This window comes from Mollisia scopiformis, assembly GCF_001500285.1.
Source record: "Mollisia scopiformis unplaced genomic scaffold LY89scaffold_26, whole genome shotgun sequence".
NCBI classification, from domain to species: Eukaryota; Fungi; Ascomycota; class Leotiomycetes; order Helotiales; family Mollisiaceae; genus Mollisia; species Mollisia scopiformis.
Window position 1 is genome coordinate 584,808 of NW_017263606.1, and position 13,149 is coordinate 597,956.

Genomic DNA, 13,149 nt, shown 5'->3' on the forward strand with positions numbered 1-13,149 from the left:
ATCGATCCTTTCCGTCCGTACCGCAGCAGCAGCAGCAGCGTCTCGAATCCCGGATTGTTTGCAGCAGAAGTCGAAAGAGCACGCGCAAGTCTTTGCTCGCTTCTCGAACCCCGGGCAGAGCGACCTCTCGTGTTGGTTTTCTGTCGTTGAGCTGCCTGCAAGTATTACCCGGGACTTTGGCTCAGCCGTATCAAGAAGGTCAGCCACACTTCTTTCCTTTTCGCGAAGCAGCATAGGCACTCAGGGTTAACCCAGACAAGCAGCAGCAGCAGCAGCAACAGCCCAGCCCAGCCCACAACCCTCAACCCTTAATCTTCACTCAACTACTTACTAGACTCGACTCGACCACTGATTTTCTGGCCCGGCATACGTGACGTGACCAGCCAATCCTGGATCCCGCACCCGCATTGCACCTGCAGTTGTATTTCACTTTTTGTTCCTCCTCCTCCTTTTCAGGATCAGGTCCTCGTCCGTCCGCCATCGCCGCCAACATCGTCGCCATCTGGCTCTGGCCGCACCCCGCTGCGACTCGGACCAGACCCGTTGTTCCAGTCTCTCAAATACTCCAGACATCAAGACGTAGTAGGCTTCTGGCCGTCGCCCCCCGAGCCGGACGTCCCTCCGTCATCGAGTGACTTTCTTCAAATACTTACTTACTCACTTACTCACTTACTTACTTTACTGGCCCATTCTCGGACCTCGACGAGAACGAGAGACTAGAAAACGTATAAGAATAAAGACTGGGTCACCACCCGCAACCCGCTGATTGATCTTCGTCAGCAAGCACTCGGTCTCTGTCTCACCACCAATCGTCCTCCGGTACTCGTAATTCGCCTCCTGCTCAAAATAGTACCCGAGCCCAATCGACGGACATCTCCCAGATATTTTCATCTTTGGCCCCCAAGTCCGGTTGGATCGCTGTGTGCTGCTTGCAACAAGACCCCTTTCGGTGCTGTTGAGCCTTCCACTTGCGCAAAGCCGTACAGCAGCATAGCATATTGCTGGCGGCTGTAGGAACGGCGTGCATTGCGTCGCCGCGCATCCAGACAACAACTACCTCACATCACATTCGGTCACATCCCATCTCATCAAAACCGGTCATAACACGGGCGCACTGCGAGGATCTTCCGATCTGACTGACAGCGGGACCCTGATTCTTGCAAATTATCGATTGATTGCAGCTTTCACGCATCCTGGGTCGTGATTGAACGAGTGCGTGCAGAGCTGGAAAGTGAGTGAGAAGATTGAGCCAGAGCTGCCTCCTCCTCGTCACCGAAGAAAGAAGACCGTAATTTTTTCGAGAGTAGCAGCAGGAGCAGCAGAAGCAACCGCAGGGTTGCTGGATATTTCTGGGAAGAGCGAAGCGGCGTGGGTGTGTGGAGGGAAAAGAACAGCCACCCATTGCAATCTATCGCACAGCCAATCCCAGACCCAAGCAAGACCAGCATCACCTCATCCAGCACCACCACTACCACCAGCCAGTCCAGGACCTTCACCTCCACCACCTCCACCGACCTCCACTCACTTCCACCGTCCTGGTCAGTGCAGACCGAGGGGTGCAGCAGTCAGTGAAGTGAGGAAGTGAATCCAGTCAGTCATCACGCTCTCAATCAGTCAGTGTGCAGACGCTCGGGGGGAAACTCATTGCAGTTGGGCGTCCGCATCCGAGCGAACTATTATCCTCTTTCCACTATATCCTCCACCAGGATTTCCTCATCACCACTCACTCGCTCTCCTCCCCACCACGAGTGCGGGGAGCTTGAATTAGGGAGTACAACCCGTTCAGAAACTACTCCCAATCTGATCGGATCCAATCCCTTCTTTTGTTCACCAGCGGGCTGGTCGTCGACCGCGCTCGCTTGCTCTTGGACGGGGGCAATTGTCGCGCAACCAAGCTCGAGATCTCTTCGCTTGCATTGGTCCCTTTGCTTCTTCTGAAGAACCCCGCGATAGACGAAGGGAAGGAAAGAGAGAGGAAGTCGTGAGAACAGACGCAGTCGCGAGCGAAGGAGCAGGCGACAGAGTTGCAAATGACTGAAGGTAAGCAACGTTCTTTTTCTCAGTGTGTGCAATTTCGATATGTATTATCTTGTTGGTTTTCTTGGCAGGCACAGCAGCGTATTACACCGGGAGACGGGCTGCAAAAGAAAGGACTTCTTGAAGTATTAAGAACTCCTCAATCGCATTTGATATTATTTGTTTATTCTTGTTCTCCCACGCCCTCGTCAGAATTAGTCGCTGTGCATCGTTTTGCTCTACGCCTATTGGTTTCACAGCTCCAAAGAATACCTCACAAGCGTATCCTCTTCGTCAAACGGGATCTCCAGAGATGCCGTCGTGGTACAACCTCCCTTCACCTTGGCATTTACGCACGTACAGTACTGAGCAAGCCCCCCTACAAGGATAATTCCCAACCCATCACATCACACATGCCTTTACTGCGCTGCGCTTCGCTCCTGGTTGATTGTCGCTCGTCAATTGCGACTCTTCTTCTATGCGCAATTTCCTTCGTTCGCACATCTGAATCTTTTACCACGAGCATCCCGTTCAGAAATTTTTAAGATGGCCGATACTAACCTTGGGCCCAATAGTTCTCACACCCTCCTCGCTCAACCACTTAATGTGCTCGCAATCTGGTAACATCCAAGACCTAGCCGCTTATTCTGGCCATTCACCTTCGTGTATTGTCGGGTCGGATTCGGAGCCTGACAGCTCTTCCAGACAGGACTACAACCAGCCGCCTCTACCCTCTGACATGGGGCTTCGATACATGAACATACCTGCTACAGATGATGTTCGGTGAGTCTTCAATTTCATTGGTCAACCTTTCTCGTGGTCGCCGCCCAGCCACCCAGGATTCTCGCGCATACGCACGGTTTGGTTTCAACACTCCAATTCTCTTATCGTGGAGACAACTCTGCCCAAGCTATCGGAAAGTGCAACTAAATGCCACGAATTTACCATCATGTCAGCGGTTGTCAGCCGTTGCACGGCTTAAGCCTCACCCTGTCTGACCGTTCTCCCGCCCCATGCACCACGAGAGCCCTCCCCGCTCCTCGTTGTGCCACAGAAGATTGAGTTGGCTGTCCTACCTTTGATGCAGTCCAACTGGGCATCGATGCCAATTATTGGGATTGTGACCCAGCTTCTGGCTATCTCTTGAACCTTAAATGTTGTCTTACTGTCATGCATCGTTGTGGCTGATTGATAGCTCAGATTTAGTTCAGACTCCGGTACCTCAAACAGCCCTGTTTACAGCATTGATTCAACGGTACAGAATACATCCTCGTCATCTACGTTGACATTCTCGCCATACAGCAATCTCTATCAACCGAGCTTGAGCGGTTCCACGTACTCTAGCGGCGGCAGTTCATACTTTTCTCCGGCCTCATCAATATTCCCTTCTATGCCTGATATTAAGCACAGATTAGGCTCTTAGTATGTACTGAGTCTCTCCTTTGTGATCGCAGTACACCATCGATTTTTGTGATCAGATAATAATGAAATATCCGCGCAGTAACACGTCCTCTGGGCTGACATCACTATCCCGCTCTCCGGCCTTGCCACATCCTACATCACCAATTACTGCTCGAGATATATACACAAGTGCAACACCACACTTGCGCCGCACAGATCACTTTACAAGATCTCCATCCCTTTCTGGGACGGTGAGAGGCGTGCCTTTATCACCTACCTCAAGCGGATTTACAAGTCCCATTTCCAACATGGACGCTTCTATGGGCGGGACCCCTTGTCCCCCTTTGTTTCCCACCGAGGTACTGTATCAACTCCAAACCTCGGATGGTCAGATCATCAAACCAGAAATTTTCGGAAGAATCGACAAGGGATTCTTCATGGCCGATAATGACTGGACGTGTTACAGGAGGAATTACTTCTCCTTAAATTGCTCCTATACCCTTAGCCCCACGATCCCAACAGGTAGCATGTACGTGGTGCAACATGGTGGCGCCGGACCACAAGTACACAACTTCGCCATGTCGATTGCCGCGGTAGTCGACGGAAAGGATGGGAAAGCCATTGAGTTGGTTCAACATACGCCGAAGCGAGACAAAGGTCCCCAAGAAAAACCGGCGAGAATCAACTTGGCCCCTCGACCTGCTGCACCACACGGAGGACTTTATGGTGAGAATAGCAGAGCAGGTCTCTATGGAGAAGGCTTCAACCAGAACCCAAACCAACCTGCGGTGGAAGCGACATTCGAGCGCATCCAATTCAAAAATGCCACAGCAAATAACGGCAAGCGAAGAGCTGCTCAACAGTATTACCACCTTCTTGTCGAGCTTTTCGCAGACGTTGGCGGTTCACATGCATCTGACCGGTGGATCAAAATTGCATCCCGCATGTCTGCCCCCATGGTAGTCCGCGGACGCTCACCAGGCCATTACCAAAGCGAGCGCAGAGGAAGCAACACGAGTTCCGGCGGCCCAGGCGGCTCTGGCGGCGGAGGTGCAGGCTCCTACACGCCCAGCGGAGGAGCATCACGAGCACCAGGCGACATGAGCATGTCCGGCTCCTCCTCCATGCTCCCTGGATCCGGGTACTCGAATTCATACGATACCAGGTCACATCACTACCGCAGCAACATCGCCCCTCTTCAGATCCCAATGGAACCCACCCTCTCCGCGGAAGACGCGCGGAATATCGTCGAGTCGCCAGGCTACCTCTATTGTCCGGGAGCTATCTACGAAGGCCACGAAGATCGCTTCCTCCATTTACCGAGCATGTCCGGATACACGACCTCGAAAGTCAAATCGGAGTACGGAGGCTCGAGCAGCTACGTCCTCCCGAGTTTGACGAGCTCGCAGGATGCATTTGGGAGGCATTGTGGGCGCTGGGAGGGCACGTTGGAGTCGAAGGGGTTCTTTCCTACAGCGCTGATGCAGCAGGAGTTGAATATTAGTTGATGGACATTTCGCGTCATTTCTCCTTTGTTGTGGGTGGCATTTTTCATTCTGTTCAATCTATCAATCAACCATATTGCTTTGGGACTTGGGCTTGGGATTGGGATTGAGATTCAGGAATCGGGCAATCGATCACTGGGAAAAGGCGTATGGAAAGGGATTGGGACACAGATATGGATTGGGCGGGCAGATACCTATTTGAGCTGAACTGAGCTAGGCTATGGATGGATGGCATCGATGGCATGGAAGGTTGGAGGGTATGGAGAGACGAGATTTGTTTTAAAAGTTCGATGGGGTTTTCTTTCGTTGAGGTGGAGGGGTGGAGATAGAAGTTGAAGGAAGGGGAGAGAGACTTTTGCTGTGCTTTGCTATGCGTGGTTGTACTGATTTGACTTGTTGCTGTTGTTGTTAAGTTGTCGTTTGATGCGAGATAGAGAAGGTGAGGAAGTGGGGAAGGGGGGAGGTGGTGTTGTAATGTGGGGACGGGAGAAAGAGGAGAGGGGAGTAGGTTCAAGTCAAATTCAGGTGGCATTGTGCATGCTAGATTTCCACCGCTTCTAGGTTTCCTCTGATCTTGTGATGTGATGTGAGATGCGACTTGATCAGATTTCATCTAAAGATCTTTCGTCCAAATGTCGTTCTAACATAAACCCCCCTTCTTGGTTCCTCTTTTCACAAGATCAGTTCCCACCCGCTTTACCCCATCATCCTTCCACTTTTACAATCACTGGAAAGAATTTTGACATCTTGATTCTGAAATGGGGGATTTAATCTATCATACTCTATCTTGTCTTCTCCCTTCTTGCTTGCCTGTACATCCACCAACCCTTCCTTCCTTCCTTCCTTCTATTCTTTCTCTAAGCATCCACATAAACCCTCACCCTGATTTCCCCTCCAGCAACTCACCACCACCACCATCATCTTTTCCAACCTCGCCCACTGGCTTGGACATGCAGTGCAGGGTTTGTAGGATCTAATGTATGTTGTTGTTGTTGTTGTTGGGAGGAAAGCAAAGGCAGATAAGCAAACGCACAGTGGAAATAGGTAAGCAAGCAAGAACACGAAGTCGTGGAATCTAAGGGATCTTGGTTGAGAGAGAGAGGGGGGGAGGGGGAGGAGGGGTGATATATGGATTAGGTGTAGGGTGTCTAGGACTAGATAAAAGAAGCATCTTGACATTTTGGAACAGATAGATAGACACAAACCCGGGAGAGCTCTCCACACCATCGCAAACAAACCTGGTCTGGTATCAGTGCGCGCTGAAAACGCATAAATAGAACGGCACTTAGTGTTGTCTCTCTCTCTCTCGTTGATGCAAGTGCAAGACATCTATCTCATGCCCCGTCTACTATCTCCTTCGGCCCACCACCACCACCACCACCATCACTGGTTGTATCGCTTGGAAGGCCGATTTGATCGATCGAGATTTTGCTCGCTCGCAAGGTTTAGCGCAATAGCTGTCTGCAACGTTTACCAGAGAGAGAAAAGGGCTGTGGAGGGATGGTGGTCGGGTAGGTAGGTGATTGCGGTTGTTCTGTTCTGTTCTGTTCGTGAACATTTTTTCGTTGGAGGAAGGGTATGTATTGCGGGGTCGCCTAGTGATCGAGGTGAGGAGGAGAGGTAGGTAGGTAGATTAGATTTGCGTCTCAGTGCCTTCCCATCGGGGTTGAAAGTGTCGTCGGGAAGCGTATTGTGAATGGTGTTGTGGGAGTGAGATGAGAGGAAGGAACGAGTTCGGGGTAAGGTGCTACTACTGCTTGACATTTTTATGCCGTGCCATGCCATAAGGATATTTGTGGACCGGCGAAAGACATCTTGGTTTGATGAGGTGTTGGTTGGAGAACTATGCCCTACTAACTAATAAGTAACAGTTATGCCCCATGACCCTTTTGGGTATTGTGATTTCTGGATCGGATATGGGAGGAGGAGGATCATTGTGTTTTTCTGCGCGCTTGCGGGAGGGGAAGATGGAGGAGGGAGGTGGCTTTCGAGGAGGGAAGGAGGGAGGAGGGGTTGGTGATGTGATTGTGGTTAAGGTAGGAGGGGGGTTGAAGGATGGTGGAGTGAAAGGGATCGTTTGTGCGTTGTGGGAAGGATGAGAAGGTTCGAGGTGTATATTTGGTTTTGGTGTTGTTTTGTCAGGAGGGAAGGAGAAAGATGCTTTGCTTGGTGGAGAGGGATGGGTGTGAAGTTGTTGTATTCTGTCTGCTAAGGGAGTAGGAATTGATGTTGTCTGCAGAGTAGGTCTGCAGTATCAAGGGGACTATGCAAGTCTTTCTCTCTGATGTTCTCATAGACTAGATTTTGTGTCCACCGAGTTTATGCTCCTGGACCGTCCTACTCGGCTCTGGTTGGCGAAGAGTGTGTAGCTAGCTGTGATACTTCGTATTGCTGTAATTACATGTCGAGGGTTGGTAGCAAAGGTAGTTGCTGGTGATACTCGGTTGCCTTCGTGAAAAGAAGGAGGCGGTAGGAGAGGACTCGGCAGTGGAGGAAGAGGAGAGATTCTTGCAGATGGCAGTAGGATCTCTATATCAGTCTTTTGGATCGTAGCAGAGTCAGAGGGAGGATGCGCACCCGGTATGCTGTTTGGACGAATTTCAGGGCAGATTAGCCAACAGGCCTCTATTCTATTGAATATTCTGAGTCTTGAAGGCCGTGAGAAGCATGCAGGTGGCCGCTCAGGTCGTTTGCATTCGAGTATTATCGGACGGAAGCAAAAGTGCTTGTGGAAGTCTAGTATCGAACTGAATGGAGTTGAGAGAGTGCACAGCTTGCGGTGGTGATTGAAAAGCGATGGAAAATGCTTGATTATTGTCTCATGGACTTATAAGATCAAAGCCTAGAGCCTCGGAAGAGAGATGAGAGAAGTTTGACTCTAGATTACAGCCCTTGAACATCGTGAGTCTGCCTCGATGGGACCCAGTAGAAATCTGATCAGAATCCAACATCTCGAATCTCGAAACACCAAGCTCACAACTTGTGCAAGTTGGCTGACAATACCAGCCCAGACCCCTGATTGGCTGAAAAACATAGCTATTCTTGTGTAACACCACAACCCCTTTGAGCGAGGTGCATATCCTTCCACCAACCATCCCACTACGAAGCCTCTACTGAGAGACCCTATGAATTGATAAAAAGTCAATTAAGATTGAGGACCGCTGCTTTGTGCTTGCATATCTTTGAGCCGCTGACGCTGATGGCGGATGGCGCAATCGATGTTGGGGGGACAACTGTCACCGCTGACGATGCTGGAGCCTTGATTTCGACATGGAGGGTGGTTGAGAGGAGGACAAGGGGAGAGGGAGGATATTGGGAGAGAAAATGGGAAGTGAGGGTATGGTATGTTGAGACTGGGAAAGTAAGTGAAGCTCTTGATGACAGATGTTACCCCTGAAAAGGTAGTTGCAAAATCTTTCATACTCCGAGTTCTGAACCTCGCAGATGCGATTTTCTTCTTGCATTTATTACAAAATTCGAAGGCTACCACTATTGCAATTCGAAGCCCCTTTCACTATTTTCTGCAGCTGACAAGCCGCAGTTCACTTAGCTACTATACATATTGACGAAATTCCCTCTTCGATGACCCACGACGAAACAGAAGTGATGAATTTGTCCGACCGCCACAATATAGCTATTGAACCATTGGCATGCGAATTTCCTTCTGCCATCTCGATATATCATGAATGGCAGGGAACGTACCGTACGAATCGAGAGTCTTGCGATCCACCTTTACTTGCGGAGATGGCTTCGAGATTTCTAAACAGCCTCGACCGGATGCGTGCGTTCTTCGGCGTTGGCGACTTGCATATCATTGGCATGGAAATTGGATACAAACCTCCATTTGCAGGGACTTTGCTAGTTTGATGTAAGGTCTTGCGGGCAGAAGGTACCAGTGTCTATTGCCCGCAGTCTATGACAAGCGAGCCATGGACCTCTGATGGTCGAGAGGCTATTTATCGTGGCCTTTTGCATATATCTTCGCGAGCTCTCCCTTTCTCGTCTTCTTCTGTATCGGAACCTACTCCAGTGAGTTTTAGATCTTCAATGGGGAAAGAAATGTCCACAAGCGTACTGTACGCTGTGGGGAAAGTGAACAAAATTTTAAACAAGCCCTTACTTAAACTGGTCTGCTTCTTAGTGAAGTCCCAATGGCAATTCAGAAAAATACTACCCAAAAGCTAGTACTAAAGTCCTGCCGGCTTTTATCCTTGATGTCTATGGGTATTTCCCGCTTGCTCTCACTAGCTTATTTTACGCTTCATCTCACCCCACCTTTCGTATCATTCTACATCTCTTCCACTACCTCGAAATAGTGTTCACCCACTCGCTAATATTTCCCCAACCTCTGCGCACCTTAGTATCCTCCCATCTCAGCCATGATCCCATATACTTCCCACAAGTCGTAGTGGACTAACCTCTCCAGCCCCTGAAATTAGCGGTAAACCTTGAGACCGTGCACACCCAATCAAGGTAAAGGCTTATGGAGATCTCACTATAGGGAATGACTCGTATTCGCTGCTTCAACGTCGTGCCCGACACAAGGCTGTTCATCCCGGAGTCGGAAGGTTACCCCGGAAATGTGATGCATCAGGTTTGGATGCTCATCGTCATCCAGGCTTGGCGTCAGGATTTCGAGCTGGGATCTTTAATGGCTAGGCCACGATCCTTTCACACATTAGCAGTTCCATGTCTTTGGCGGCTGAAGTATATCTTGTCACGCTACAAGTGCGGGAGCAAATAGGGGAATAGATGTGCCCAGGCTCGCTAAATCTCTGCAGAATAATTATACATACAGAGTCTTGTACCACGAGGAACAGTACATGGGCTCATGTACTTAATAACAATAAAGAACGGCTCACCCATCTGTATACGTGCCAGAATGATCATCTCCCACCTTCTCCAGATAGAATGGACCAACCCCGGCCCCTGACGACTTCTCCGGGATGTGAGAGAAGTTACAACTGTTGGGGGAAACCAATCTGCGCTGATTTCAACTGAGACGCAGGAATCGATACATAGGATGACCATATTGATGCATCGTATCCTGAAATCTGTTTTCCAATTCTCACTCTCAGGCACTAACAACACCTAGATCCGCTTCTCTTTCTCCCTAATCCAATTCCTTGACCATTGAGCCTAATGGTTTAGGTCTCCGAGTAGTCTCTCATGCCTTCTGTCGCCTCTACCAATCTCCCATATGCTTTCCAAGATCCTTCCCCGATACTCATCTCCAACAGGCCCAACAACAGCGTCTCCAGCCCTGGTAAGTTGAGCGATAAGCTTATAGTTCGGGAAATATGGGCAGTAATCATTATCCCAATCGTCTCCAACACATGTCCAAACATCAGTCTCTTCTCCTTGCTCAGCCTTGTTTTCCGTCGTAGTCGTTAATTCATACGAAGTGGTGATTATGTCTCTGTAGTTCTCCCGCAACTTTTCGTTGTCTCTGTTCAATGTATAAGGCTTGCAGACTCCTTGGCAGAAGATACGACGTCGAATGCATCCTGGTGCGGACTTTGCGCCACAGTATCATATGTATTCCTGTGCTAAATGGTCAGCTTGTGCTACCAGAGGAAGCAGAGAGTTCGGCAGCTCACGAAGAGATAGGTATCGTCCACTCCACAACCTGTCCTGATATCATCATGTACGTTGCAAGATCTTATATTACCCACCAACCCCTTAAAATGACTCTTGCAGTGGTCTTTCAACCTTCTCTTGTTGTCATCGAGGGGGAAGTTTCAAAACACTGGAATATTTGATCGTTATCCGTATAGTGTGGATGATTGACCTCCGATATTCTCGATGAAAATCTCGAAAACACAGACATTGCAGGAGCTATTGACTCGTTCGGATGCTAGGGACATACTTCGATCGTACTCTTGCTCAAAGGCTGTCCTTCTGATATCTTGATGCGTGTTGGGTATCTGAGAATGTAGAGGTAGTATCTACTAGGAATAGATGATTCGATATCATTAGTCAATGTTCTAGTTCTTCAGCGCCGTGTATCTAGGTAAGGTTAGTAAGCTTGCTGCTCTTGCTCAGCCGCTAATCACCCTCGGTTCACCCTCGACTCAGCCAGTTCACCTGAGTCTGATCTGAGCCGTCAGATCAGCTTGAGCAACCTGAGCAGTCCCCGAGCAGTGCATGAGCAACTGGAACAGTATCCTCACTAATAAGGTTAGATATTGGCTTAGAGCACGCAGGCTATTATACCTAAAATATTCGTTAATCGCGACAGGGCTTTTTCGAAATAACTCTCCAAAGAAGAAATAGTTTGTAGTCTACGAGCAATCATAGAAGGATATATTTCAATATCAATTAGATTCTATCACTTTAGCCTTTCTGCATGCAGTATCGTGATAGAATCCAGAGCGCATATTATAGGCTCTATTGCTTTCCACCTACGCCATGAGAAGAACAGGAGCAACCAATAGTTAAGAATTGATTCAGGAAATGCATAAGCCCTTGACACCCTCGAATTGAATACGTTGTCAGCGCGGGAGGTGCCGACTGATTCTGTTCCTGAACTAACCAGATAAGCTCTCCACATGTCGCCCCACGAGATCCTGGGCGCCTCCGCTGTGGAGAGATAAGCAAGCTTTTGAGAGTCTAGTGCCGCGATTCGTCAATACTCCTATGCGCACTTAAGACGGTTCCGTATCCGCGCTGAATCAAGCCATAGTTACTTTTTCCTTCCCGTGTTTTCTCTCCTTGTTTGTGCACAAGATTAAGGCTATGGCTTTTTTAGTGGTTTGAGACTTCCAAGATTGGGTACTTTCATTGGATGGGAACACTGGATCGCACGTACACTCCCTCGATTTAGAATCGACTCCGCCCGCCAGGAGCGGAAGAGCCTTGTCTGTTTTGCACCCTATCTTGCAGGTGTGGCCCAGGAATAGCCTCAACGGGATGCTCCACAGCCTTCTCCCTCCTTACAGAGGTTTTGTCCTTCTCATCTCCATTTCTAATGTCAGATGCATAGCAAATCCCTCTTATCCAAAGTTCATTTTTCTCATAAATTTCTGCTGTTTGATACTTCTTTGGTCTCCTTTTGCGCTCAAAATATCTTGAGTAATATCGATAATGAATCCGTTTATTGCCCCCACGGCTGGCGAGGACATTCCAGTCGACAAACCTTATCTCATAAGATGGTCGCCCACTACTCCTGGACCTGTATTCATACAGCTATCATACGATAATAACATTGAAGCTACCAATATCACAGGTCTTTGCTCCCTTCCTAATCTTATCGAATAAGTTTCCCCTACTCAAAGTTAAGCTAATCTTAATCATTTAATCTAGTCTCGACACCAAATACAGGCAACTATTCTTGGACGCCTGTCGATGTATTTGGGGGCAGAAACAACTACTTCCTCGTTATCTGCGATCTCAATTCATCACAGGGCCCTTGTAGTTATACATTTGATGGACGATTCGCTATTGGGTCGATATCGAGCAATACTTTGCAAAGTACCACAATAACCGAAACTTCGGTATCGACGACTAATATACCCTTGACTACAAGTTCAACTTCAGCAACTATGACGTAGGTTAATACTCCTCGTCATGAGCGACGTTCGTCAGAGTTGGTGGCTGACAGCAGATCCAACATATCAGGCAACAACCTTTATCCACATCCACGACATCACCTCTGACACAAACGTCGGCTCCAAATCCAAATCCAGATCTCTCTACGGGTGCAAAGGCAGCGATTGGTGTTGTCGTACTGTTGTTTGTATTGGCTGTTGTGGGATTGACTGTGTTGTTCATCTGGAAACGACGAAAGGGAGCATCACAAACGCAACCAGCAAGCTCAGATGCAAAAGCGATTAGCGAGTATCATAAAGCGGAGCTCCCTACAGAAGGAAATAGCAAGGAGCCTGTTAGAGTTGAGCTGTCCGGATCTGGAGTTGGAACTGGATATGCGAGCGCGAATGTTGAAGAACTCGCGACTGATTGAAGAGTTGAGCATGGTAGTGAGCAAGATGCGAAGGCTTGACTAGTAATTACACTACTTAAAAGGGCACTGATCATGAATGCTTCTTACCATGGGCCAGAATTCTATGACATCTTCATCAATGGAAGATGCGTAGTAGGTGTGGTCTAAAGCGGAACCAGCGAAAGGGAGAATTAATCCTTAGTCTTGGGGAATCCATGATGATGATTCAATTGTATCAGCGACGAAGAATTTAAAAGTTAGGGAAAAGTGTAACATGAATGGGTT

At 48.7% G+C, this 13,149-nt stretch overlaps 5 protein-coding genes across 5 annotated transcripts; 3 read left to right on the forward strand and 2 right to left on the reverse strand.

Annotated features, from left to right (window-relative positions):
- Positions 1-2,620: 2,620 nt before the first annotated feature.
- Positions 2,621-2,803, forward strand: LY89DRAFT_700881 (uncharacterized protein; the record flags this gene model as incomplete). The annotated part of the gene is made up of 1 exon (XM_018217151.1): positions 2,621-2,803. One exon carries the CDS (start codon positions 2,621-2,623, stop codon positions 2,801-2,803), a length of 183 nt encoding a protein of 60 aa, XP_018064785.1.
- Positions 2,804-3,210: 407 nt separating this feature from the next.
- Positions 3,211-4,957, forward strand: LY89DRAFT_261238 (NDT80/PhoG like DNA-binding family protein-like protein). The gene is made up of 2 exons (XM_018206275.1): positions 3,211-3,438; positions 3,518-4,957. The coding sequence occupies exons 1-2, from the start codon at positions 3,407-3,409 to the stop codon at positions 4,923-4,925; spliced, it is 1,440 nt and encodes a 479-aa protein (XP_018064786.1). The 5' UTR covers positions 3,211-3,406; the 3' UTR covers positions 4,926-4,957.
- Positions 4,958-5,652, reverse strand: LY89DRAFT_261223 (uncharacterized protein). Its single transcript, XM_018206274.1, has one exon. It carries the CDS (start codon positions 5,533-5,535, stop codon positions 4,990-4,992), a length of 546 nt encoding a protein of 181 aa, XP_018064787.1. The 5' UTR covers positions 5,536-5,652; the 3' UTR covers positions 4,958-4,989.
- LY89DRAFT_261483 (uncharacterized protein) lies at positions 5,652-6,526 on the reverse strand. The gene has a single exon (XM_018206276.1). The coding sequence runs from the start codon at positions 6,249-6,251 to the stop codon at positions 5,769-5,771; it is 483 nt and encodes a 160-aa protein (XP_018064788.1). The 5' UTR covers positions 6,252-6,526; the 3' UTR covers positions 5,652-5,768.
- Positions 6,527-11,906: 5,380 nt separating this feature from the next.
- LY89DRAFT_723642 (uncharacterized protein) lies at positions 11,907-13,149 on the forward strand. Its single transcript, XM_018218833.1, has 3 exons — positions 11,907-12,150; positions 12,228-12,471; positions 12,543-13,149. Exons 1-3 carry the CDS (start codon positions 12,009-12,011, stop codon positions 12,883-12,885), a joined length of 729 nt encoding a protein of 242 aa, XP_018064789.1. The 5' UTR covers positions 11,907-12,008; the 3' UTR covers positions 12,886-13,149.

What these genes read in the sequence shown, in the direction of transcription:
- LY89DRAFT_723642 (XM_018218833.1), top strand. Translation starts at nt 12,009, where the DNA reads ATGAATCCGTTTATTGCCCCCACGGCTGGCGAGGACATTCCAGTCGAC. An exon ending in TGAAGCTACCAATATCACAG is followed by an intron (nt 12,151 to 12,227) that starts GTCTTTGCTCCC and finishes CATTTAATCTAG; the next exon opens with TCTCGACACCAAATACAGGC. An exon ending in TCAACTTCAGCAACTATGAC is followed by an intron (nt 12,472 to 12,542) that starts GTAGGTTAATAC and finishes CCAACATATCAG; the next exon opens with GCAACAACCTTTATCCACAT.
- LY89DRAFT_261483 (XM_018206276.1), bottom strand. Translation starts at nt 6,251, where the DNA reads ATGTCTTGCACTTGCATCAACGAGAGAGAGAGAGACAACACTAAGTGC.
- LY89DRAFT_261223 (XM_018206274.1), bottom strand. Translation starts at nt 5,535, where the DNA reads ATGAAATCTGATCAAGTCGCATCTCACATCACATCACAAGATCAGAGG.
- LY89DRAFT_261238 (XM_018206275.1), top strand. Translation starts at nt 3,407, where the DNA reads ATGCCTGATATTAAGCACAGATTAGGCTCTTA. An exon ending in AAGCACAGATTAGGCTCTTA is followed by an intron (nt 3,439 to 3,517) that starts GTATGTACTGAG and finishes ATATCCGCGCAG; the next exon opens with TAACACGTCCTCTGGGCTGA.